Source organism: Vombatus ursinus, unplaced genomic scaffold, assembly GCF_900497805.2.
Source record: "Vombatus ursinus unplaced genomic scaffold, bare-nosed wombat genome assembly UNPS02014792.1, whole genome shotgun sequence".
In the NCBI taxonomy this organism is placed as follows: Eukaryota; Metazoa; Chordata; class Mammalia; order Diprotodontia; family Vombatidae; genus Vombatus; species Vombatus ursinus.
Genome location: NW_020954570.1, coordinates 12,192,705 through 12,219,518, shown reverse-complemented (window position 1 = coordinate 12,219,518; position 26,814 = coordinate 12,192,705). Strand labels below are relative to the sequence as shown.

The following is a 26,814-nucleotide window of genomic DNA, read 5'->3' as shown; positions in this document are numbered from 1 at the left end:
AAGTAATACACCTTTTTATCAGCACTTCATGGTACATTTACAAACATTATATATTAGGTCATATTATATATTAGGACATATACTAGGAATATGAAGGTAGCAGAAAAGCAAAAACATTCAAAGTATCCTTTTCACATCACAATGCAATAAAAATATATTTAATAAGGGACCACAGAAACATAGACTAAAAATTAAATGGAGAATAAACAACCTAATCTTAAAGAATGAGTAAAGAACAAATCATAGAAACAATCAATAATTTCATTAAATAGAATGACAATAAAGAGATAAGATATAAAAACCTATGGCATACAGCAAAAGCAGCGATCCAAAGTGGCAGAAACTAGGTATAGACCAATTTCTCACACCACAAACCAAGTTAAGCTGAAAAATAGGCATTTGATTTAGACATAAAAAGTGGTATCATAAGCAATTTAGGAAAGCATGGAAGAAATTACCTATCAGATCTATGAATAGGAGAAAAGTTCATGACCAAATACAACATAGGCTCATAAGAAGTAAAATCAATAATTTTGATAACAAAAAATTAAGGTTTTTGCACAAACAAAAACAATACAGCTAAAGTTAGAAGCATGATACTAGGGGGGGAATCTTTGCAGCAAGTTTCTCTGATAAAGGGCTCATTTCTCAAATATATAGGGAAATAAGCCAAATTTATGGGAACAAGAGCCATCCCCCAAATGATAACTAATCATGGGATATGATAGGCAGCTTGCAGAGGAAGAACTCAAAACTATCAAGTAATTATATGAAATAATGCTCTGAACAATTAGTAATTAGAGAAATGCAAATTAAAACAACTCTGGGGTACCACCTCATACCCATTAGCTAAGATGACAGGAAAGGAAAATGACAATGTTGGAAGGGATGTGGAAAAACAGGTTCACTAATGCACTGCTGGTGCATTTGTGAAGTAGTCCAACAATTCTGGAAAGCAATTTGGGACTATGCCCCAAAAGTCATTAAACTGAGCATGCCCTCTGAGCAAGCAATATAGCTATTAGATCTATACCCTAAAGAGAACAAAGAAAGAGTAAAAGGATCTCTATGTACGAAAATTTTTATAGTAGCTGTTTTTATGGTGGCAAAGAATTGGAAACTGAGAGGATGCCCATCAATTGGGGAATGGCTGAATAAGTTAGGGTCTATGAGTGTGATGGAATACTATTATGCTGTGAGAAATGATAAAGCAGATGGTTTCAGAAAAAACCTAGGAAGACTTATATGGAGTTATGAAAAGTGAAGTTAGCAGAACCAGAAGAACAACTTGCATAACAATAGCAACATTGTAAAGAAAACCAACTGCAAATGATTTAGTAACTGATTGACACAATGATCCATCCCAATTCCAAAAGACTCATGAAGAAAAATGCTATCCCTGTCCAGAGAGACGAACTCCGGAGTCCAGGCTGAAGCACATTTTATTTTTTTCTTGCTTTTTCACAAGGGATTTGTTTTTATTTATTTTTTCTTCTCCAGTGGAAACTGAGGTAGGAGGAGGAAAAAATAAAACCTTGATAATTGAAAAAAATGTTTTTAATAAACAAATAAAAGAAGTTACTCACCTGCTACTCAGTACTAGTTGCTACTGGATGGATGTTGCAAGGTCATAACATCACCCTTTCCCAAGAACTGCCTATTATGAGATGGATGATACATGATGGTCACTCTTACAAGGTGGATATGGCACAGGATCTCTCAGTCGTTTGTGCCTTTCATAACAAGTTGTGGGGAAACCAGCCAAGCTAGGGAATAAAAGGAAATAGTACAACTGACCTTTCCACCACAACTATTCCACAAAGATCTGGAAAATGCACCAGACCAAGTTCTGATTGCAAAATCCAAGAAAGAAGTCATAGGGAGTCATTTTTCCAGTCCACATGAGTAAGAAATAGAGAAAACTGTGGACACTGGGGCCAAGGTCTAGTCACAAAAGACCACACAGCCTTCCCGGACAGAGAATGAACAAGGGATTGAACAAGGTCCTGCCTACCACTGAAGACTAGACCAAGAAGAGGTACTGGTTATGGCACAGAGAGGCCTGACCTTGTGTAGGGAGCAGAAACAGATACTATCAACACTGTCAATCACTTCCCTATGACCCAGTCAGGTCCTAGATCCAGTGTGGACTGATAAAAGGACCTATGACTAGGAGTATCAGTTCAGGGTGGGGAGCGGTCTTGGGCTATAGGCTAGATGTTGAGCAAGGACTAAATAAAAAGAAGCAGCAGCAACGTGGTTCTGACCACAGACAGTTCAGTGACATAACCAGGGCAGGGGAGCTAGCAGTTGTTTTTCTGAAACTGCAAAATTTTTCCAGCTGGCTAAAAGCGGCTGAGTCTACTAGCAGTCTAATGGAGGTCCAACCAAGCGGCAAGCCCACAGTTGTGCTTTCTAGTCCCAAATGCAGGTCAAGAATTACTTCTAGAGCTCAGACTTTGCCCTGGATCAGGCCAATTGTGCTGAAAACTTGCAGGTCCCCAGATTGAACTGTTCCTGAGATCCTAGAACAACATAACGCTTAATTCCCTAAGGAAGCAGCAGCAAGACCCAAGAAGACCCAAAATAGGACCAAACATACCCCAGTCATTCCTGCCCAAAGTGCACAGAGCCTGGCCCTAACACAAAGTCCAAAGTCAGGAAGTAAAGCTAAAAGAACGAGCCAACAACAACGACACCAAATCTCACTACAGAGAGCTATTATATTAACCAGGACACTCAAGATACCTACCCAGAAGAGAATGACTTTAAAAGATCTACAAGGAAAAAAAAAAAGAAATGAAGAGATTACAAAAAAGAGCTAAAATGATTTTATTTTTTAAAAATGAAGATTGCTTTTTTAAAAAAGTGTAATGAGAGCTCTAAAAGAAAACACTGGAAGCCAAGAGGTGCAAAACCTTACACCCATAACAAACTGAAAATTACTATGAATTGAATAGCAGTTAATGACTTCAAAAGAATAGAAGAAATATTTTTAAAAAGGTTAATGGACTGAAAAAATGTTAAAAAGTACAAAGCATCACATAGCAAAAACAAGTGACCTAGAAAACAGAGAAATATAATTTAAGAATCACTGAACTGCCTGAGATTCGTGACCAAAAAAGGAGCCGAGAAATCATATTTCAAGATATCATAAAACTGTCCACAATCTTGAAGCAGAGAACAAAACGAAAATAGAATCCACCAGGCTCCACCTGAAAAACCCCAAAATAAAAATTTCTAGGAACATTACAGCCAAAATTCAGAGTTTGAAGGTCAAAGAAAAAAAAAAAAACAGCCAGAAAGAAAGAAATCAAACACCAAGGATCCACAATCAGAATCATACGAGATTTAGCAGTCACCACCTTAAAGGAGTGGGGGGAACTTGAATACAAAATTTCAGAAAACAAAAGATACAGGCTTACAACCAAGAATAATTTCATCAAAATTGAGTATAGTCATACAAGAGAAAAAAAATGGACCTATAATGAAAGAGTATTACCAACCATTGCCAATAAAAAGACCAGAGATAAGTAGCAACTTTGAAATACAAACACTAGAGTCAAGTCAGTCAACAAACATTTATTAAGCACCTACCAACATTGCCAAAAACCATTGCTAATCCCTGTGGATTTTAAAAAAACAAGAAAAAAAAACCCATAAAAAACATGGTAAATATGAGCAAGCAATTACAAAGGACCAAAAAAAGATGAACTATTTTATGGGGAGATGATATATGTATCCCCTCAGATCCCTATCGTCATCAGAGATCACAGAGGGAGTCTAGTAAGACAGAAGGCCTGGACATTTTATTTAAATTTGTTTTTTAAACGTTGATGATTTTAAAAGAAGAAAGGAAAGAGAGGGAGAAAGGATTATAAACTAGAGGGTAAAAGAGGGAAGATAAGTGAGGACAATTATATAATTTGGGTAACATGGGTAACAGGAGTAGGTAACACTTAAATTTCACTTTCATCTGAATTGGTCAAAGGAAGGAGGAACACACATACACACAGAGAGGGGTGCAGAAATACATTTTACTCATCAGGAATACAGGAGGGAAAGGAGAGAATGAAGAGGGGAGAATAAGAGGCAATTCCTCTCATTCATTAAGGGATAGGAAGGGTCTTTAGTCCAGATTCTGCCCTCAGGTTAGGGTTTCAACCAGTGCCTTCTCCTTTACCCCAGACACCAGAGTTCTCCTCTCCTCATCTAAAGAAAAAGACGTCAACTGCAGATATAGAAGAGAGGAGAAAGAGAGGTCTTTTCTCTAATTTCAGTTCAATCTGAGGTTGCTCATGCCTGGTAGGAAAAGCCTAACCGAAGCCTCCTTATTTTTATTTACCTCACCGCATTAAGGCCTTTTTATTCCTCAATCTATTTTCTCCCTCTAAAATGAACTGTCACTCTGAGTGGAGACTTTTACTCTTTACACAGATTTTTTTTTTTCCTTAACCATAGGTGCTGTTTTGTTATTTCTTTTGCACTGAAGTCTTTCAGTTTCAACTTAGTCCCCCAAGGGATCTCTCCACACTTTAGTTTTTAGCTCCAAGTCTTTCATTTTTACTTTTGTTTTTGAATTTTATGAGATTTCTTACAGCTGAGTTCTGAAGCCTTTCACTTTCATCCCTAAGAGGATCTAGATCATATAATACTGCTTACAAAAAAGAGCTAAGGTATTTATTTAGTAATTGGTTTGTTTAATGGAGGAATAGAACTGTGCTTCCTTCTACTTTGTCATCTTGGTCCTAAAGGCAATCAATAGGAAGCCATTAGTGTTGATTGAGTAGGGGTATCAAATGGTCAGATCTTCACTTAAGGAAAATGACTTTGGCAGCAAGGTATAAGAAGGACTAGGTCAGTGAGAGATGCGAGTCAAAGAAGATCAATTAGGAGGCAGCTGCAATAATCTAGGTGACAGGTGATGAGTGATTGAACTAAGGTGGTACTTATGTGGGTAGAGAAGACAGATGTATGACATGTTGTGAAGGTAGAAATAGCAAGATCTGGAAAATAATTTGGTGGGGGGGGGGGGAAGTGAGGAAGAGTGAAGAAAAAAGGTGGGGAAAAGGATAGGAAGGAAATAGAGATAACAAAATCTATCTGGACTGGTTAAGTTTGAGATACCTATGAGATATCCAGTAGGAACTGTCTAAAAAACAAATTGTTATGTGGACTTCTACATAACCTTGAACTAGTCACTTAACCTTTTTGAGTCTTAGTTTTCTAATTTATAAAATGGGAATGCTATTTTTTTTTGGTACACACATTGTGACTTCATTGCTATAGGAAACTGGAGATGAGAAAACTCCTTCAACAAGGAAGATTGATAACTATTCTGCAATTTAGTTTTAAAAAAGGGAAAGGAATCAGCATCTGTATAATGCCTACTTTGTGTTAGGCACTATGGTGAGTGTGCTTTACAAATATTATCTCATTTGATCCACACAACAACCGTCTACCTCAGAGGAAACTGTGGCAAATACAGATTAAGTGACTTGACTAAGGTCACACAGAGAGCCATTGTCTGAGGCTGGATTTGTTCTTGGGTCTTTGCCTTCACTTCCCCATAGTGGCCTCAGTTGCCTGGGGTACTGAGAAATTAAATGACCTTCCCAAGGTCATAGAGTATATGCAAGGATCAAGACTAAAACTCAGGTATTCCTGAGGAAGCTTGGAGTGTTGGGCTCAAAGTCATGAAAACTTGAGTTCAAATTTGGCATCAGACACTCACCAGCTATGTGACCCTAGGCAAGTCACTTAACCGCTGTTTGCCTCAGTTTCCTCAACTATAAAATGAAGATAAATAGCATTACCTTGTCAGACTGTGAGATAGTATTTGTAAAGCACTAAGCACAGTGCCTGACACATAGTAGGTGCTGTATAAATGCTCAATCTCCTTCCTCCTCTTCCCCACTTCCTGACTCTTAACCACAGTATCATACTGCCTCTTGGGAATACTACTACTTACACCAAATACCTTATGGAATTGTAGGGATAAAAGTAGTTTAAAATCACTTTGTCAAACATGTAAAAAGTCAAATCAACAAGCATTTATTAAATACCTAATATGTACCAGGCACTGTGCTAAGTGCTGGGGACTAAAAAAAAAAAAATCCCTGTTCTCATGGAGCTCATAGTCTAATGAGGAAGACTACATGCAAACAACTATAATCAAACATGATATATATACAGAATAAATCAGAAATAATCAACTGGGGGAAAAGAAAAGACTTCTTATGGAAAGTGGGATTTTAGCTGGGACTTGAAGGAAGTCAGGGAAGCCATGAAGCAGAGATGAAGAAGGAGAGAATTCTCCTCCTCCATGAGGAGGGCAAGACATTGAAAACATACAAAGGGAGAAAATGGAGTGTTTTGTGCAAGGAAAAGCAAGGAAGTTAAGTGTCATGGATCACAGAGGACATGGAAGGGAGTAAAGTGTAAGAACATAAAAGGGGACAGGTAACGAAGGGCTTTGAATGCCAAACAGAGGATTTAGGATTTTATATTTGATCCTAGAGGTAATATGAAGGTGCTGCATTTTACTGAATGGGGTTGGGGGGTGGTAGGGTGGGAAAACTGACATGGTCAGACCTGCATTTTAGAAAGATCAATTTGACAACTAAGTGTCAGACAGACTAGACTGCCTTGAAGCCACATAGCCAATCTGGCAGAGACAGTACTTGAACCCGGGTCTTCTTATCTTTGAGGCTGGCTCTCTATCCACTACTCCATGATGCCTTGCCCTTTTAAAAATATTTGTTTAAAAAGTTTCTAATCACTACACAGGATACAGCATAAAGTCATTTCATCAAAACTGAGTTCAGGTAGAAGGTAATAAGGGCCCGTACTAGGGTGGTGGCAATATCAGAGCAGAAAACAGGGAATATACGAGAGAATATGAGAGATGTTAACAAAGACAGAATAATCAGAATTAGATAATGGATTGGATATAGGAGATGAAAGATAGTAAGGAGCTGATGATGACACCCAGGCTGCTAGCCAGGGTTACTGAGAGGATGGCCGTAAACTCCACTGTAAGAAGAGAGAAAGATTAGGGGGGAAAGATAATAGGTTCAGTTTTGAACACAATGAGTTTAACATGTCTACAAGACAATCAATTTAAGATTGGAAATAAATATCTGGAGATATAAAAGATTAGAGGTTAGGAAAGAATAAGAGCTGAACAAGTAGATTTTAGAATCATCTTCACAGAGGTGATAATAGAATCTGTGGGAACTGATGAAATTACCAAGGGAAATAGTATACAGGGAGAAAAGGACCCAGGAAAGAGCCATGGGGAACATTTACGGTTAGGCGCACAACCTGGACGAAGATCTAGCAAAGGAGATTTAGAAGCAGGGGTCAGATATGCAGGTATGTAGAAGGAGAAGTAGAAAAGAGAAGTGTCATTGAAACCTGGAGAAGAGAGTATCACAGAGAAGAGGGTCATCAACAATGTCAAAAGCTACAGAGAAGGAAAAAAGGATGAAGATAGAGAAAAGATCACTAGATTTGGCAATAAAGAGATTATTAATAACTTTGGAGTGAGAAATTTCAAATGAATGATGAGGCTGGAAGCTAGATTGTAGAGAGTTGTGAAGAGTGAGAGGAAAAAAAGTGAATGTATCTGTTGTAGACCACCTCCTCAAGGATTTGAGCCATTAAGAGAGGAAAGATGTAATATGATAGTTACTATGGATAAGTGGGTCAAGTGAAGGTTTTTGGAACCTGGGTAAGTCACGGCATGTTTGTAGGTAGTGGAGAAGCAGCCTTGACAGAGAGAGATTGAAGATTAACAAGTTGAGTGGGGATGACAGAGGAGACAACCTACTAGAAAAGATGAATAAAATAGGATCACTTTTGCATGTAGGGGGATTTGCCTTGGTTAAAAAAAAAAAAAAAAAAAGGGCACTTCTTCAAGTGAGACGGGAGTGAAAGAGAAGACAGCAGCAGAAGGCATCTGAGTGATGTGAGATGAGGAAGGGGGGAGGTAAAGGAGATCTCAACAAATGGACTCAGTGTTTGCAAAGAAGGTTCTCAGCTAGGAGGATGGGGATTCATTCAAGGTTTGAGGAGGGATCAAAAGGTTTGATTAAGTTTCTGTGGGGACAGGATGGTGAATCAATGAAGGACATCTGAAAAGTGCCTTGCTGCAGTAAGGGTCTGGTTAAATAAACTTTGATTATTATAATAACATCTAAGAAACTGAAAATTTCTAACAAAAATGTTCCTTGACCTTAACTCATCTCACGCTCAAAAAGCTCATTCACATTATACATGTAAGATATAACATTTTTCTCATTTGTAATTATTCTTCACAATGACTTTCTTGAATGATGTAAGAGAAATGAGGTTTGAGAGAAGAATAGAGAAGAGTTAAGACAAATCTGAGGACTGAATCAAATAATGAAGAAATTATTGGATTTTGGTTCCAGCTCACGTAGCCCTGAACAAGTCATTTAACTTAGCCTTGGATTACTCATTTCTAAAGCAGGGGTAATGATGCCTTCCTTTCCTAATTTACAGGCTTGTTAGAAGGATCAAATAAGATACTTTGTGAAACAGTTCTCTGAAAAGTATAAAGTGCTATATAAACACAAGATGACAGCAATATTGTTATTAGGGCAAAGACATAAACAAGGCAAAAGAATAAATAAATAATAAAGACCATGTCAGATGATTTTTATTCTGAACAGCAAATACTAGCTTACCTCTTTCTGTAAGTTAGAAAGCTGAGAAGAAAGGCTCTCAATCCTCATATGACTTTCCATCAGTTCTTCCCTGGCACTATTGACAGTGGATGTGGTCATCTCTGAGGACAATCTAGCATTTTCAAGCTAAACAAAATAAATAAAATAAAGTCAGTTTCATCACGTAAATAAGCACTAAACAAAAGCAGAAGCATGAGTCAACAAGAGACATTTCATAAATAATTCTGCTAGTAAAGAGTTGCTTAAATACAGGAAAAGCATCATGAAGCTTCCTGATCTTGAAACTGAGAACTAACAGTCTAAACTGGCCCTAGACGTGAAATTACTTGCTACGTGGACAGTTTCAGTGAGTTAATGATAAGGCTAGTGATGGCCCCAAAGCTTTTAATATTGTGTTTTTTCCATTCAATTTTTAACATCTCATGTAAACTTCTAATTAGATAACTGGGAAATATCAATTCTGGTGTGGGTTACTTGGACAGAAAAAATATTAAGTATATCAGATCCTTAACCTACTAGGTTAATTAACTAATTAACTAGCCTGATTCTATAAACCAAGAATAATCAAGAGATAGTAAGTTTAAGCTTGTTTAAAATCAGATATAAGGCATATTACTATAGCATGAAGTTCTATAAATAGCCTTTGTTAAAACAAACAAAAATCCCCAATTAACTTTGAAAGACTTAGGTTTCTCCACAATAAGGAAGAAAGGAAAAAAGCATTTATTAAGTGCCTACTATGTGCCAAACACCGTGCTAAGCACTTCATAAATACTATCTCATTTAATCCTCACAACAACCCTGGGAGGTAGGTGCTACAGTTAAGGAAAATGAGGTGTATGCCTCATATATATCCTCAGAGTAGGTTAAGTAATTTGCACAGGATCACACAACTGGAAAGTTTCTGAAGCCACATCTGAACTCAGGTCTTCTCTATCCGAGGTCCAGTACTCTACCCGCTGCATCATGATGAGAGAGGTCAAGGGGACATACTGGCCACATAGGTCTTTGTCTGAATTAAAAATACGGTTCTTTTGGTGATTCCCAACACTGCTTGGTTTATATGACACTAAGAAAATCTGCAACTGCATAGAAGAGGAATAATTTGTCTACCAATTCAAATTTGTGATTCATTTCAGAAATGTAAAACTTAGCTGCAACTAAAAATTCTGGCAATGACTTTATGCTGTACCCTGTGTAGTGATTAGAAATTTTTTAAACAATTATTTTTAAAAAGGCAAGGCATCCTATATGGAGCAGTGGATAGAGAGCCTGCCTCAAAGATAAGAAGACCCAGGTTCAAGTACTGTCTCTGCCAGATTGGTTATGTGACCCAGCCAAATGACTTAACCTTGTAGTTGCAACCTCAGGCAACTCTTTAAGACTTTAAGTTGCTGAGCAAGTGGCGACCTGCATTAGTACAGAAGGTTCCTTATCAGAAGTTCCCCGTACTGTACTAATGAAATCACAAGTCCACTCCAATAAAAAATTTTCTCACTTTGGCATGATAACTCTGTTCCAGCTCCTGTTTGTACAGCTTCACTTGCTCATTGTGCTGTTCTCTCATCTCATGGACTGCTTGAGCCAATTTGTACTCGTACTCAATCTGGCGCCCAGAATCCACTTCTACTAAGCGCGTTTCATGCTTTCTTCTGGTTTCATTGATCTCCTAGGAAAAGAGAAAAGACAACAACAATTCATCTCCCTCCATCAGAACATCAGACACAAAAGTAATGTGAAATTGCACAGGTTAGCATTCTCATGCCTAACTTATGCCTGGTACTCATTAACCACTTTTCAGCTATCAAGGAAAAAAAACTGACTGATCATCAGGGTACTAAACACTAGGATTAACTACTAAAGCAAAATTGTGAATGACCATCATTTCTAGTAAAAGAAAGCATCAGTAAAAGAAACCAATCAGCAACAAGCTGTTTCTGATAAAGTCTTCAGAAAGTGTATGAAAAAGATCACATTTTTGATTACAGTAATTTCAGTTCCTTGTCTGGTCAGCAGCAGTGGTCTTGAGCAATTTATCTACATCACCCCTTTTCAGATGGGTAAAGGGCAATTCTCCAATGTAAGTAAACATAATTTTAAAAGATCAACCTCTGTAAGAGTATTTTTCGTTTTGACTTTAAAGTTTTAAGTTATATTTTTACCTCCTCATACATATTTTTTCGAAACTCCAGGTCTTCAGTAAGGCTTTGACAATGGTTCTCAAGGTCCACTTTGAGTAAGGTTTCATCTGCTAACTGATTCTTGGTAGCTGCTAAGGAAGCTTCCAGCTAGAAAAAGTAATATAATTAGTGGTAATAAATATAGATGGAAAAAAGAATCTCTGTATATAATAGTCATATCATAGTTTATGGTAAGAAAATCTGAAGCTGTGAGTCAAATCAAACTTACTAAATTTTACATACCATAATCATATATTTGTTATAATGTTGGTATCTTACTGAACTGAATATTTAAATGTCCACTCCAATTATACCAAGCTTAGCCATAAAAGCAAAAAGCAACATCAAGTGAATTCTTACTTTCTGCTAATGGAGAATGAGAAAGAAAAGATAAATAAAATTCATCCTCCTCCTGACTGTAAACTTCATTAAGGCAGACACAGTATTTCATTCATCTCTTGAATACAGCTAAATATTCAAAAATGTCTTGGCACACAGAAGGAGTTTAAGAAATATTTTCTGAATGGAAATTTTTTTAACTGAATTGGAAATTCAAGTTTTTAATTTTGGTCATTTATTTTATCCTTTTCCTTTTATCAGAGCAGCGTAATTATGACTCTATTTACCTCGATTTTTGAAAAGTAAGCAAGTCAAGTCAACAAGCATTTATTAAACATTTACTTTGTGCCAGGCATTGTGCTAAGAGTAGCATATACAGAGAAAAGTCAAAAAACAGCTCCTGCTCTTAAAGAACTTACAGTCTAATGGGGGAGAGAACGTGCAAAAAAAGAAACTCCAAACAAACAAAAAACCCAATGTACCAAGAAGACACAGAGACAAGCTTGGGGGAAGGCACTAGTATTAAGGAGGATTAGCAAAGGCTTCTTGCAGAAAGGTAGGATTTTTGCTAAGATCTTTAGAAGTCAGAGAAGCCAGGAGATGGAAATGAGGAGGAATGAATAAAGAGGATAAGAAGGGATAAAAATGGAGTTAGCGCCTGTGGAGTCTTAGAGTCATAGAATTAGAGCTGGAAGGGATATTATACGCTCTTATAATTTAATCCCCACATTTTATAGATAAGAAAAATGACACCCAGAAAAATTAAGTAACTTGCCCAAGGTCAAACAGTGGCAAAGTTAGGATTTGAACCCAGGTCCTCTGACTCTAAATCCCAGGCTCTTCCCATTGTATCACAAGGTCACCTTAGGGGAAAGACGAAAAGGAAAAAAAAAAACTACTTAATCCATAAACTGGATGATCAGTCCATGAATAACTGTTAAGTTAACTGTATTTTTCTTTGTTAATAACCTCAAGACTTTTTTTTTTAAAATCCAACTCTGGCCAAGGGCAGACTACAAAGAATTAACAACGACAGGACAGTTAACCTACTGTCATGTCCTGAATGCAGGACTTCAGTTTATCTCACCTGCACAATTTGGTCCCTTAGCTCCTCCACGTCACCCTCCAGGCTCTTCTTGTCTCCCAGTGCTGTAGCCAAGGCAGCCTCTTTGGAATTCAGCGAAGCCTCATATTCTCTAAGCTTAATCTGGGCACCATTGAGATCAGATTCCTTCTTGGCATAACTACAACAAATTTGAGAAAGCTGTGACACAGTCTCAGAACACTCTAAAATGACTCTGTACTGCCTACTTTATATGCCTCCACCTTCCCCAAAAAGGCAATTAAAAAAACTGAGTTAACGTATGTTGTTGCTTTTTAAAAAAGGAAGAACATATCCTGCTGAAACCAGACAAGTCACCAAAGGACCACTTTTAAAAATTCAGTCTACTTCAAAAAGGTTGTGCTATTTTGTCTTTTATTGGACCTACCATTCTATTTAGGGATGGGGAGGAGGACACTTCCCAGGCAGAAACTCCTTTTACCATCCTACATCTGCACCTACTTTACAACTTTTAATCTTAGAGAGCTGCCTGAAACATTGCGACTTTAAATCACTTGCCATACGTTAAAGGCTGGACTTAAACCCAGGTCTTCTTGACTCTAAGGTTAGCTCTGTATGCCATGAGTCCTGAATGGCCAGAAGGGGTACTCAGAATTCTAGCCCATTTTCTATATTAAGATGCCAAAAGAAGTATATACTACCCACCCTCCCCCCACCCAAAACACTCACACTCGCGCGCGCGTGCACACACACACACACACACACACACACACACACTCTTAAGAAAACAAAAGTGGGAGGCTAGATTGACCAAGTAAAAACATAGATTTTTTCTTAAAAAAAATAAAAATTAAAAAAAACCACATTCAAGTACTATCCATAGACTCAAATGGTAAACAAAACATGATTAAAATAGGCATAAATGACATAAGAATAAAAGCTCATATTCATAAGTGAACCTTCAAGGTTTACAATGTACTTTGAAGGCAACTGTGAGGTAGATGGTGAATCAGTTTCCTTCAATTACTTGTGCAAGGTCATCAGAGTGGTTGAAATTAAATCTTCTGACCCTGAAAATCCAGTGATTTTCAATACTGCGATGCCTCTTCAAAATACAGTATACCACCACCATAGGGGATTAGAAATCAGATCCGTAATTTTATTGGCATGGGGAACTCTGGATAAGGAAATTCATCATACCATATTAGCACCTTCTTTGCAACTGATAGTGCAACCTGGGGAGTGAACCTGGCACACTTAGAGGATAAGTTCCCCATGGTCACAAAGACACTACATATCAGAAGCAGCACTTCAATTTAGGTCTTCCTAGTCTGAAGGCCATCTCTCTAACATATAGGGAACACTGCTTCTCATGCCACAAACAGAAAGGCCTTTACTAGAGAAAAATCCTGAACCCATAATTGAAAAAAATTTTCAATTTCTTAAACTCTTGCTTGGAAATGCACAATGGTTTTGGATTATCTTCTTATTTACAAATAAGAACCTAAAATATCACAGAAGAAATTGTCAACTTATGCATATACTATTACAAGTATTGCTGCAACCAATTTCAAATTAGTATGGTACAATTTAATGTGATTTTACTGTATTCCTAAATTTATTCCCCATAAAACTGAATTATATAAAACCTAAGAATGATTTGAATACATTTAGCATATTATATAATAGAAATTTTATGAAACAGTAAAGCTCATTTAAACTACTTGTACTCTTAACTAGTGCTGTATAAAATTCCCCCACAATGTTAAATTTCCAGACATCCTTTTCTAGTACATTTCTACTATTAGTGCATGAGTTTAGGAAATGGATTTCTAGTAAAATTCTGTCATATTGAAAAATTTGAAAAATCAAAACAATATCTAAACTAAACATGTAAAAAATTATTTCTTGATTTGTTATTCAACATTAAAGTAACCAACTGACAAATAAATGTCATGAAATAGGAAATTTACTTATATTTTATTTTTTGCTCAATTTTCTACCACACAGTAGCTTCTCTTGCCAAAAATTATCTTAGACGTAAAATGCTTAAATTTGCTTAAATAATATTTCAAATCTTGGATTTGTAAGTCACAAGACTTAACTGAAGACTGCTTGAAAAATTCCTAACTATTAAAAAAAAAATAAACAACACTATGCACATTAACAATTTAAAATCAGGGTACTTTATTCCAAATGGAACTAGATAATTGTTGACATTTCCTGAAGCCCCGAAATTATGGCTGTGAGAGGACCTTGTTTCTCATTTCTTACATAAATGCTTCCCACAGTAACTCTAACGTATGAGAGAATTCTGGCCAACAGACTTCCTTAACAAATGGCAGACCTACTTAGCTCCTATACAGGTACTCTAGAAAAATCCTAAAATTCACACCAGAACAAATATTGCTTAAGAAATCCATAAAGAAATTACAAAAGGTGATCTAGATAGTGCAGTGGAGAGAGCACCAGCCCTGGAGTCAGGAGGACCCCAGTTCAAATCTGGCCTTGGACACTTAGCTGAGTGACCCTGAGCAAGTCACTTAACCCTGATTGCCTTTAAAAAAAAAAAAAAGTGATCTCTTCCACACCAGGTCTTCACCTAGTCAGCCCTGGGCAATAGGAAAAGGGGCTCCTCCAGCCAAGCAGGCATAAGCACTAGGATGATATGTACAGCCTGCAAGCCTGCCTTGGGAACCAATAAGAGCAGAGGGCTCTGCTGAATTAACCTCAGGGTTGGGTTATCAAGGTTAGCAACCACCCTGGCACTGCAGTGCTGAGACTCAGCCCAGGTTCCAATGGCTCTGACCTAGGTAGTACTCTTATCCTGACTACCAGACAAAGCCCCCAAAATCAAGAATTGTGAAGCTCAAAGATCCAGGGCAGGAGGCAGAAGTGGAATAGAGACCTGGTTTCCCAGAAGCAGAGGTCAACACAAGAACCCAGGAGTCCCAGGGTGAGTAGAAGTAGAGTGAATATTCCTTCCAAAAGCCCAGGAGGGGGTGGGGACCCAGCACCTGCCACAAAGTCACAATTTACAACTAAAGCTAGAGAGGTGAGTAAAATAAAGAAGACACTAACTAATATGAAAAAATTATTACAAATCTAACTCCATATCCACTAAATCCATATCCAGAGACTCAAAAGAAAAAACAGATTTGCCACAGGACTACTTGACAACCTAGAAGAAATAGAGTAAGGGAAAAAAAAAACCTTTTGAGGAAAGAATTAGGGGAATAAGTTAGAAGAAAAAGTGTGAAAGCTTAAAGTAAGTGGTGAACAAGGAAGGAATCTCTGAAAAATCAGAAGAGACCAAATAGAAATCAACGAGACTCTACGAAACAGTAAGAAATCTTAGAACAAAATCAAAAGATTAAAAAAGTTGGAAATTATCAAAAACAACTGACCTAGAAAATAGGCCGAGGAAAGGCTATTTAAGAACCACTGGATTCAAATCTGGCCTCAGACACTTGACACTTACTAGCTGTGTGACCCTGGGCAAGTCACTTAACCCCAACTGCCTCACCAAAAAGCAAGGAAAAAAAAAAGAATCACTGGACTCTCTGAAAACCATGATTAAACAAAAGGGGGGTGGAGGTGGGGGCTGTACACTATATTTCACTTATTTCCTCTCTCTTCTTTCTATGCTGCTTTCCTTCTTTTGAAAGTCATCTCTCTATCTTACCTAGACTGAAAGTATATGGGCTTCTCATGCGTCCAATCCTTCTACTGATAGACATGGAAGCTTTGACCTACTCTATTTCTAACCCTGGCTGGTTTGCAACTCCTTGGATACACTGGGGGCCTCTTATTCACCCTACTAATGCTCAACTTAGTTTAGAAGTCCAATCAGCACAAATTCGATGTGATTCTCAAGCTCAAGAGATCCCCCTTATCCTCAGATTGCCCAGTAGCTGAGATCATAGACCCCACCCTTGATACCAGATTTCAAGAAATGAAAAATGAAAACTGACCAGAACTATTAGAACCAGAGGGTAACAACAGAAATAATCCACCTATTAACTCTTGGAAGGAAGCCCAAAAGCAAAAGTCCCAGGTCCCAGGAATGTTACAGTAAAAATTTAGAGCTCCCATCAAAGGCAAAATACCTTAAGCATTAAGAAAAGAGTTCAAGTTCCAATGAATCATAATTAGGCTCACACAAGGCCTGTCAGCTTCTACTAAAAATGTTGAAATACAACATTCCAAAAGGCAAAAGAGAAAGGTTTACAACCAAGAAAAACTGACCTGCCAAAGCTGAGAAAAAATCCTACAAGGGGGAAAAATAAACCTTTAATAGAATAGAAGACTTTTAAGCATTTTCTAATGCTTAAATAAAAGACCAGAACTGAATAGGAACTTTGAACAGCAAGAGTCCAGAAAACCAATTTGAGCAATTGGCAGATGCTGCACTATGATCTAATGCTAATATTCTAACAGGAGGAGAAGAAACAAATATCAGGGTGACCTACCTGGCAAATCTGAGCTTAACTATACAAGAAAAAAGATGGTTGTTCAATAATAAAGTTAGAAACATTTTTAGAAAGAAAATTACAACTGAAGAGATTAGTTGCTTCTCAAACACCCTTAACAACAAAACTCCAAGAGAAGTGAATAAATGTATACAACAACAGAATGACAACAGAAAGACCAAGAAAGACTTCTTTCTAAAGGTACACATAATGTAGTTTGTGGTCTGGAAGTGCTATTTTCCTCTTCTGCTCTACTTCTTTACATAATTGCCCTTGATGTTCTAGATATTTTTGTTTTTGTAAATTAATTTTATTATTATTTTGATTAAGTTTTGTAAAGTACCTCCTTGGTAATTTGATTGATATAGCATTAAAAGTGTAAATTAATTTTGGTAGTATTGTCATTTTTATTATAGTGGCATGGCCTAATCATGAACACTGAATATTCCTCCAGCTATTTAAATTGTTCTCTATTTTTTTAAGGAGTACTTTGCAATTGAATCTATACAAGTTTTCTATAACCTTTGGTAGGTTGATCCCCAGACAGTCTAACCATCTTATAGGTATTTGGAATAAGAATTGCCTTTCTATTACTGTTTGTTTTGTCTTGTTACTATTACATAGAAATGTTGTTGATTTTTGAGGATTTTGTAGACTGCACCTTTACTAAAATTACTAATAGTCTCAATCAGTATCATTATTGATTCCCCAGGACTTTACAAGTAAACTGTCATATCATCAACAAACAGGGATTTTAACTCCTCTTTACCTATCTTTATATCTTTAACTCCCTTCTCTTGTCTTACTGCTGTTGCTAACATTTCCAGAACCATATCAAGATGTGGACATCCTTTCCTCACTCCTGCATTTACTAGAAAAGATAGTACACCCCCATTTCATATGATGCTCTTTTGATTTCAGATAGATGTTTTTCATGATTTCTTAAAAAAGATCCCTCTAGGACAGGGTCAAAAGAGAGAATAGAAAAAAATGGGGGGGCGGGATAGTATGAAGGGAAATATACTTGGTTTTTCACAACATGACTACTATGGATGTATTTTGCATGACTACACATGTATAACCTGTATTGAGTTGCTTGCCTTTTCAATGAGGGTGGATGGTGAGGGAGGAAGGGAGAAAATTTCAAACCCAAAGTTTTAAAAACATGTTAAAAAAAATTGTTTTCGGGGCAGCTAAGTGGTTCAGTGGTTAGAGCACCGGCCCCCGAAGTCAGGAGGACCTGAGTTCAAATCCGGCCTCACACCAAACACCTGACACTAGCTGTGTGATCCTGGACAAGTGACTTAACCACAATTGTCTAAAAAAAAAAATTGTTTTCACATGCAACTGGGAAATAAGAAATATAGGAAATGGGGTATAGAAATCTATCCTGCCCTACATGAACATAGAAGGGGAAGGGTATAAGAGAAGGGGGGGGAGAGATAGAAGGGAGGGCAGATTAGGGGAAGGGTTATACAGAATGCATGCCATCTTGGGGTGAGGGGAAGGACGAGACGGGGAGAAAATTTGGAACTCAAAATCTTGTGGAAGTGAATGTTGAAAACTAAAAATAAATTAAAAAAAAAAAAGATCCCTCTACCTACACTTTGTAGGTTTTTTAGCATAGAACAGTGTTGTACTTTGTCAAAAGCTTTTTCTACATTTATTGAAGGCACATTTCCACTATATGGGCACATTTCAGAAGGGGACATAGATCATTAAGTCTTTACTGGAAATACCATGTTAATTTGAAATATACAAAAATAATGAAATAGATTCACTGTTTCATCTACAGAAATCCATTAACATCGAATTTTTTCATTGTCCTCTGCATTTCCCTCCATCAAATTCAATTATAAGTTTTAAACACACACACACACACACTCCAGACTTGTGATTTCATCCCTGAACAAAAGGAGATAAGCACCCTTTTCTGCAATTTATATACTTAGGAGAGGTTAGGGAACTTATCCAGCGACACATAGCCAGAATGTGTCAGAGAAATGACTTTTCCACCAAGTCCTTCTGATCTAGTCACAGTTCATGGAATCTGGGAAGCCCCTGGCTTATCAAGAGTTGAGCTGCTCAGGAATGAAGCCCGAAAGCAGGAGGCAAATTCTTTCAGACTAAATATATAATATTATAGTAAAACTCATTAATATATAAATATGAATCCCTCCCATAGTACTTACATAGAAAGATAATCAATGTTCATAATCAGACCACAGCTTTACAACAAAAATTCTGACACTTCATATTAATTTACACTTATTCCTATAACAACCTACCAAGGAAAATGCAGAATTATATGAAGATCTTTAATTGCTAAGAAGAATCCAAAACCAACCCAACAAATAATGAAACAAATAAGCAATGACCCACTCCAGATAAAGGAAAACAACAAATGAGATTGCAAAGAAAAATATGGACCACAGAACTACTTTATCAATCAATCAACAAACATTATTAAGTGGTTACTAAGGTCAAGGCACTGTGTTTAAAACGGAAGAAACAAGAAAAAGAAAATGTAGTGCCTACTCTAAAGGAGTTTACATTCTAACAGATAACATACATAAATCAGAACTTATTAAATCAGTACAGTTAATAGAAAGTAATCATATAAATAATACATATAACATGTAATAATATAACATTATATAATTGTATAATATGATTAACTATAATATATAAATAATGAAAAACTTATAAAACAAACACAGAGTTAATAGAAGGTAATCTTAAGAGGGATTGGCCCTCATAGATGGGAGGGAGAAGAAAGCCTTCATAGAGGAGGTGGCACTTGGGCTGAGTCTTAAAGGAAAACCATGGTTCTACAAGTAGGGATTTGGGACTTGGAAATATTCCAGGTATGGGGAACTCACCAAGTGCAAACAAAGACATAAAGATGGGAGATGGATTATCAGAAAAGAGAAACAGCAAGCAGGCTAGTATGGCCGAACTCTAGAGTACTGGATGGGGAGTAGCATATAAGAAGATTGGCAAGGTAGGAAGGGGTCAGTCCTACGGCAAGCAGTGGACTAACTTAGCCGATGGGGAGCAGTCACTCAAGTGACCGTCAATATATCAAACCAGCTTTCCAACTCCCTTGTGAAGAGCTTTAAATGCCAAAGGGATTTTATATTTGATCTCTAGAGCAATACGCAACAGATACACATTATGAAATTAATTTGTGTGGGACAGAGTGCCGTTCTTACAGGCCAATAAATCACTAGAAAGAAGTGCTGACTTTTAATTCTGATGAGAGCACCTCACTGACACTGCTGAAGAAGCCTCCATTCAATAATGAAATAGAAACATTATCACTTTAACTATTTCACTCTCAAGTTATGTCAACTACTTGGGAAAATGCTGCCTTTAAAACAGACAGGGCCATCATTATGAGGGTCTTGGGACAAAGAATATTGTATGGAACTCCTCGAATTTTTATAATGGAAACTTTAAAGTATCCTAGATAATACAATTAAGGTTACAACTAGTTTAATGGTTAAAACAAACGGGATGGGGGTGGGGTGTCAGAGGTAGATGCTATAGGGCCTATTAAATTGTGATTTCTATCACCCTTCTTATATGAATAAAAATACAGTTTTGTTCTGAGAATTTTATAATTGCAAGTGCTATCACTTCCTTACTCCAAAGAATATAAATCAATACTGTTTGCTATAGTCTACATACATACACACACAGATTTGCAAATAGCTATATTAATAAATAAGACCTCTATCTCCTTATAAGGATCTTTTGTGTTTTAGAATCTGCATTAGCATTTCACACATAGAATCCCTAAAGGAGGGGAAAAAACATAAGCACCTCTATAATGCCTTTGATTCCTCATGTAGGAAAATAACTATAGAGAATTCTCTTGGCACTTGTCAGATACAGGCAGATATGGGCACTCTCTGGAAATTCTGTACCCAACGTAACAACTGGAATGAATCCTGTAAGTGTTAATTTCCTCGTTTTTGCTTGCGTTCCTAAAACCTCAGCCTCTTCTTTTCCTAATAATAACTCTAAAGCACCTATCAATACAGATAAAACCCTCCATATCCCATTGTTAGTTAACTACAGGTAAATCAGGAAACACTGCAGGTCCATACTTTTATCCACCTCAACCAGTTACTGTGCTTGAGATTCCAAAGTGTAGATCTAGAAACATAGGTAGCAAATTGCTCCCTTACCAATCTCCATATTGGAACACCTGAAAAGTTAAGAGATGGGACTTTTCCTATATAAAAAGAGAAGATGAGAAGTCATCTTTGGAGCTTCCACATCATCTATATTTGGTCTACCACCATTGCTCCAATCTCATCAAAGATTTGGAGACAGCTGCAAGTCTCCTTGGACATGCAGTTCTTGTGCCTGTGTTTCCTTCTCCCTTCCCTAGTACAGATCTCATTTGAAGAGTCATTTGCTGCCAAATTAAGAAATTTAAATGAAGAGAAACCAGTCAAATCTTTTCACTTTTAAATTCCTCAAACCCAGGCCTCATTTCAATTAATGCAGTTAATGGTTGCACCAGCATTCTGTAAAACTTTTAGGTACCAACACAGAGCACTCAGTTCTCAAGGAAACAATATTAATGTTTTATTACTACCTTTACCTTTTATTACTACCTTTTATTATCTTTACTTCCCATCTCTTTTCCTTTCCTGATATGCATTTGGTGTTTGGGTGAAAAGAAATGGGTGTTTCCAAGTTATAATACTATATTACTAATAATAACAAATAAAAGCAGCCAACATTTATATAACATATAATGTACAAAATGTCTTACATACATTATTATTTCATGTGATCTCATAACATCCCTATGAACTAGGTAGTACAGGCATTATTATCCCCATTATATAGAGGAGGAAACTGAGGTTTACAGATTAATTTACTTGGGTCACACAGCTATCGACAGAATTTGAACCTGAACTCAAGTCTTCTAACTTAAAACCTAGTGTTCTTTCTACTATATCCTTGAATAGTGGTTTCATTCCAAACACAAGCTCCCCAATTTCTTTATCACATTTTGTTTCAATAACCAAATATTCTAATCTCTGCAACTCTCTGGACAAACCACCTATTTCTTCCCTAAACCTCCCCATGTAAAAGTATGTTCTAAAGTGGGATCACAGAGACCCTCAAAATCCACTGTGACCTATTCAAGGTAAAACCTTCAGAGTAGATACCAGTGTTAGGGGTCAAGAGGTCAATACAGCAGGGAGGGAAAAAAGGAAGGTATTTATTTATGGTTATCCAGAAATATGGGCACCTAGGTGTCTCAGTGGATAGAGTGCTGGGCTTGGAGTCAGGAAGACCCGAGTTCAGATCTTGTCTCAAACACTCACTAGCTGTATAACCCTGGGCAAGTCTCTCAACCTCTGTTTGCCTTAATTCACTGAAGAAGTAAATGGCAAACCACTCCAGTAACTTTGCCAAGATACCATGCGGGGTTACAAAGAGTAAGAGACAACTGAACAACAAATCTAGAAACTTATCTTTTATCTTAAGGAAAGAGAAGGGAATAAGCATTTATTTATATAGTACCTCTGTAATGTGCCAGGTACCGTGTTAAGCACCAATTTGATCCTTATATAACCCTGGGAGGTAGGTGCTGTAATTATGCCCATTTTACAGTTGAGGAAACCAAGGCAAACAGAAGTTAAGCGACTTAGCCAGGGTCACGACTAGTACATATGTGAGGCTGCATTTGAACTCTGGTCTCAGTACCCTATTGACTGTGCCACCTAGCTACCTCTTTCACACCTCCTACTAACAGAGGTAATGAGGAAAATGAGGTAAGTATAATAAATGCCTAGTATAATATTGGCTATATTCAAATAAGATATAATCTGCTGACGTTGAGGTCATAACAAGGTTTAATATGAAAAAATAAGATTAGCTACCTAAGGAATTCTTTCCAGGAAATACCTCAGCTAAGAAATTATTTTTAAATGTGATGCTGATAAGAACAGGGAAGTTACTAAACCTTAGCAAGGGCTTAGACTACTTCCCTCAAACAGGATGTAAAGTGTAGCCAATTTTAAGATAGACTGTAGTCACTGTGACTTGTCTCTCATGTAAAAAGTTGTAATGACCTAAGTATTTGGCAATAAGAGGAACAATGAAAAAAAACAAAAACAAAGTAATTTGTCAGTGGTTATCTAGTGTTCTGCAATTGGGGGTTGTGTGTGTGTGTGTGTGTGTGTGTGTGTGTGTGTGTGTGTGTACTAAAAACAATAAAATAATCTACAATGGAAGAAAGAATTTTTCAGACTTTACCACAGCCCAGTGTAATATTCCACAAAATTATCCCATTCTCTTTGATTTGATTCTATACTCGCCAAGTATCCTTCTGATTGCTAATTCAATCTTACTACGTAACTTCATGCTGGAAGGAAGTGCTCTCCAGCTCCACCAGTTCTGTGAAATCAGAGGTGTATCACTCCACCTGTCTAACCTTCATCATCTGCATACATACCATGCATACACTCCTTTTGACTCTAAATTCTTTATTCTGTATAGCAGAGTTAAGTATTCCTGTCAACTGAAAGACATATCCCCACCTTACATCCACTGGGTTGGCAAATATGACAGAAAATGACAATGGCTATAGTTGGAGGAACTAAAGTAGAATAGGAACACTAATGTCCTACTGGTGAAAATGTAAGTCAGTTTGACTGATCTGGAAAGCAGTCTGAAATTATATATATAAAAAAATTATACACAATACAAAATTGTATACAAAAAAGGTATTAAACTGTGCCTTTGACCCAGGGATAGCATTAGTAAGTTTATTTCACCCAAAATATTAAAGACAAAGGTAAATAGGAGCCTGAAGCAAAATGGATGTCCATCATCTGGGGAATAACTGATGAAACTCCAGTACGTGATTGCAATGGAATATTACTGTGCCCTAAAAATGACCAAATAACAAATTCAGAGGAACCCAGCAAGACCTGCACAGACTGATAACTGAGCGAAATGAGCAGAAACAAGAGGACAATTTGCACAATGAATACAATAAGGGAGAGAGAGAGGAGAAGAGAATAAGTATTTATAAAGCGCCTACTATGTGACAAGCACTGTGCGGAGTCTTTTTATAAATATTATCTCATGTGATCTGCACAACAACCCTGCAAGGTAGGTGCTATTATCCACTCATTTTACAGTTGAGGAAATTGAGTCAAATAGAGGTTAAATGACTTGCCCAGGGTCACACAGCTAAGACATGTCTGAAGCCAAACATACAATACAAAAGAAAATAACTCTGAATGACTACAGAACTCTGAGCAATACAGTGGTAGCTGTATTTATGACTTTAAAAAGAATGAGAAGGAAGCAATCCACTCACCTCTTGGCATTTAGCTGATGGACAAAGAGTATAAAAATGACATTTTCAGGCATGGCCAGTGCAGTAAATTATTGTGCTTGTTATAAAGGAGAGTGAAATGATAGGTAGAAATAAAGATGAAAAAAAGAAAACCAATAAAATATTTTAAAAGTTACAGAGAGGAAAACAAAAGCTCAAAAGGCTTCATAACCAGATAGAGAAATTTAGGCAGCAAGGTGGTACAGAGTGATGAACCTGGAGTCAGAAACTCAAACACTTACTAGCTCTGTGACTCTATTAAAGTCACTTGACTTCCCTGTGCCTCTATTTCTTCATCTGAAGGGATAATAATAGCATCTCCCTCACAGGGTTGTTGCGAAGATCAAATGAGGTAATACATAAAGTACTTTGCAATCTTTAAAGAGCTATATAAATGCTAGCTACTATTGTAATTATCATATAATACCTTGAAAGGTATACCTTTTAGGGAAAAATTGGCCTTGCCTACATAGTAAATACTGCTCTTACCAAACCATCCAAGTGAAAATGTAGACAATATGACTTACAATCCATCCTAGAGGAAGGGTCATAGAGTCATAAGATTGTGTTGGAAAAGATCTAAGAAATTATTCTGTCCAATCCCCTCTTGGTAATGAAACTGAGGCCCAGGAAAGTGAAGTGACTTACCCAAAATCACACAAGTAGTAAGCAGGATGGGTGGTCAGAGATCAGGCCTAGGTATATAAATTTCAAAGTCATGTGTAAGTAGAGACATCTGCTTGGTTGTATAGATTAAGAAACGAGTTGCGAAGGTCTTGTCACAACTACTGGTTTTGGCCAGCTATTAGCTGTATGACCATGGGTAGAGTTACCATAAATCCTCAACTTTCATGGGGGTAATATTCCTAGAAAACAGTGCAAAAGTCAAAAACATAAATGCTGATACACTGAATCTATGCAAAATATGGGGTTAGGTTCCTGTGACCACCAAAAACTAAGTTTTCACTAGAGATGGCTAAAAATATACTTTTCTGCATAACATCTCAATTAAAAAAACAAAAACACTGTTCTGCATAACATCTCAATTAAAAAAACAAAAACACTGATTCCTGACAATATTCACTTTTTGTTTTGTTATGAAGAAACATTAATTCTGATAATATACACTTTTGCTAACACAGTAACCACGAATAACCCATAAAATGTGTATACAAAATAAAAATGGGAACATGCAAAATATTTTTTCTTGCTAGTAATTCCCTAGAATTCTGTGACCTTTTCTGCCAACATCTCAATTAAAAAACCAAAAACATTGGTTTCTGGCAATATTCACTTTTTATAGCACATGTAATCTACAGTATCATAAATATTGTATAGCAGATAAAATTCTTAAAACTAAAACATTTTTAACATGAATCTTACCTTCCACTATATCAGATGATAGTGTGAGGGTGTCATACTGTATACTATACTGCTGTAAACCTCTCTACTTTGGTCACCCTCTGAATACCAAGAAAGAAATTTCTGGGACTTTAGTTGCTGCTGTAGGAAGAAGGTGAGGCTGGTGAGATCTCAACATCACCTTCAACATGTCGTCCTTCATGGATGGTGGATGGCATTGGAGATAACACACCAGCCTGAAATAATCCATCACTGACATGTGCTTCCTGCAATGTTGTTTGAGATCTGTGAGGGTCTCCTGGCTGACAGCAGCTGCATACATTCTGGCATGAAGTTTATCTAGCACTTTTATTTTCTCACTAAGCTGCATCACTGACATTTGCAGACTTGGGCTTAGGGCCCAAAGGATTTGCACTACTTGCACTATGCTGTGGGGGCTTAATTGCAACACAAAACTTGAGTTTTAAAGGCAATGAAAACATGCAACAGATGCATGGGGAGCTCTTTACCACAGTAGAGTGAACAAGATCAGCGAAGCATCTAGTAGGAAACTAGCCATTAGACAAACTTGCCTGCACTGTTCCCCTCATTTTTTTCATACTGCACATAGCTGCAAATGTGTGTGGTTGCAAAAGTGAAAATGAGGTTACTAATAAAATCATCTAAATGCTTGAAGTGTCCAAGTTATGCACCTGCAGTCTGCCCTCCTTCTTATATACCTCCCACCAAAACTCAGACCAGGGGCTCTGACTGGTGAGCTAAACCATGTGACATACTCCCCACACCCCAAGTTAGAGCTTTCCAAAGCTTATTCCCTATTGGAATATAAGCTCCTTGAGGGTAGGGACCATCTTGCTAGCTATATCCATATCCCCAGTGCTTAGCATGGTGTCTGGCAAATAGTAAGTACTTTAAAAATGCTTTTTCATTCATTCATTCTGAACCTCCCTTTCCTCAACTGAAAAAAACGATAAATAATAACACATGACTTTGAAGGGTTATTATGAAGGTCAGGTAATGTATGTGAAAGACTATAACAGTAATAGATTAGATAAATGCAAATAAATGGGTAAATAGGCAGGGTTTTGTATATGGCACTCAAAGTAACTGAAATAAATAATAAAATGTGTCTCCATTAATCTATTCTCTTTAATATTTCTTCTTTACACATTGTATCTTAGGTCTGTTAACAGGAAGTAACAAAATACAGCTTCCTGATGCATTTAAAGTTACTCTACTAAGTACACTGACCACTATTCCAAGTTTAACTAGAACATAATGTTTTTAACTTATTTTTAACCCCTTT

The 26,814-nt window shown here is 37.0% G+C and overlaps 1 protein-coding gene across 1 annotated transcript in view; it reads right to left on the bottom strand.

Annotated features, from left to right (window-relative positions):
- LMNB1 (lamin B1) overlaps positions 1-26,814 on the bottom strand; it is a 62,773-nt gene that overhangs the window by 26,513 nt on the left and 9,446 nt on the right. Inside the window, exons 3-6 of the mRNA XM_027869195.1 lie at positions 12,321-12,477; positions 10,877-11,002; positions 10,213-10,383; positions 8,715-8,840 (exon numbers count right to left, since the gene is read on the bottom strand). Of these exons, the coding sequence (XP_027724996.1) occupies positions 8,715-8,840; positions 10,213-10,383; positions 10,877-11,002; positions 12,321-12,477 (580 nt within the window). The remainder of the gene's footprint in view (positions 1-8,714; positions 8,841-10,212; positions 10,384-10,876; positions 11,003-12,320; positions 12,478-26,814) is intronic.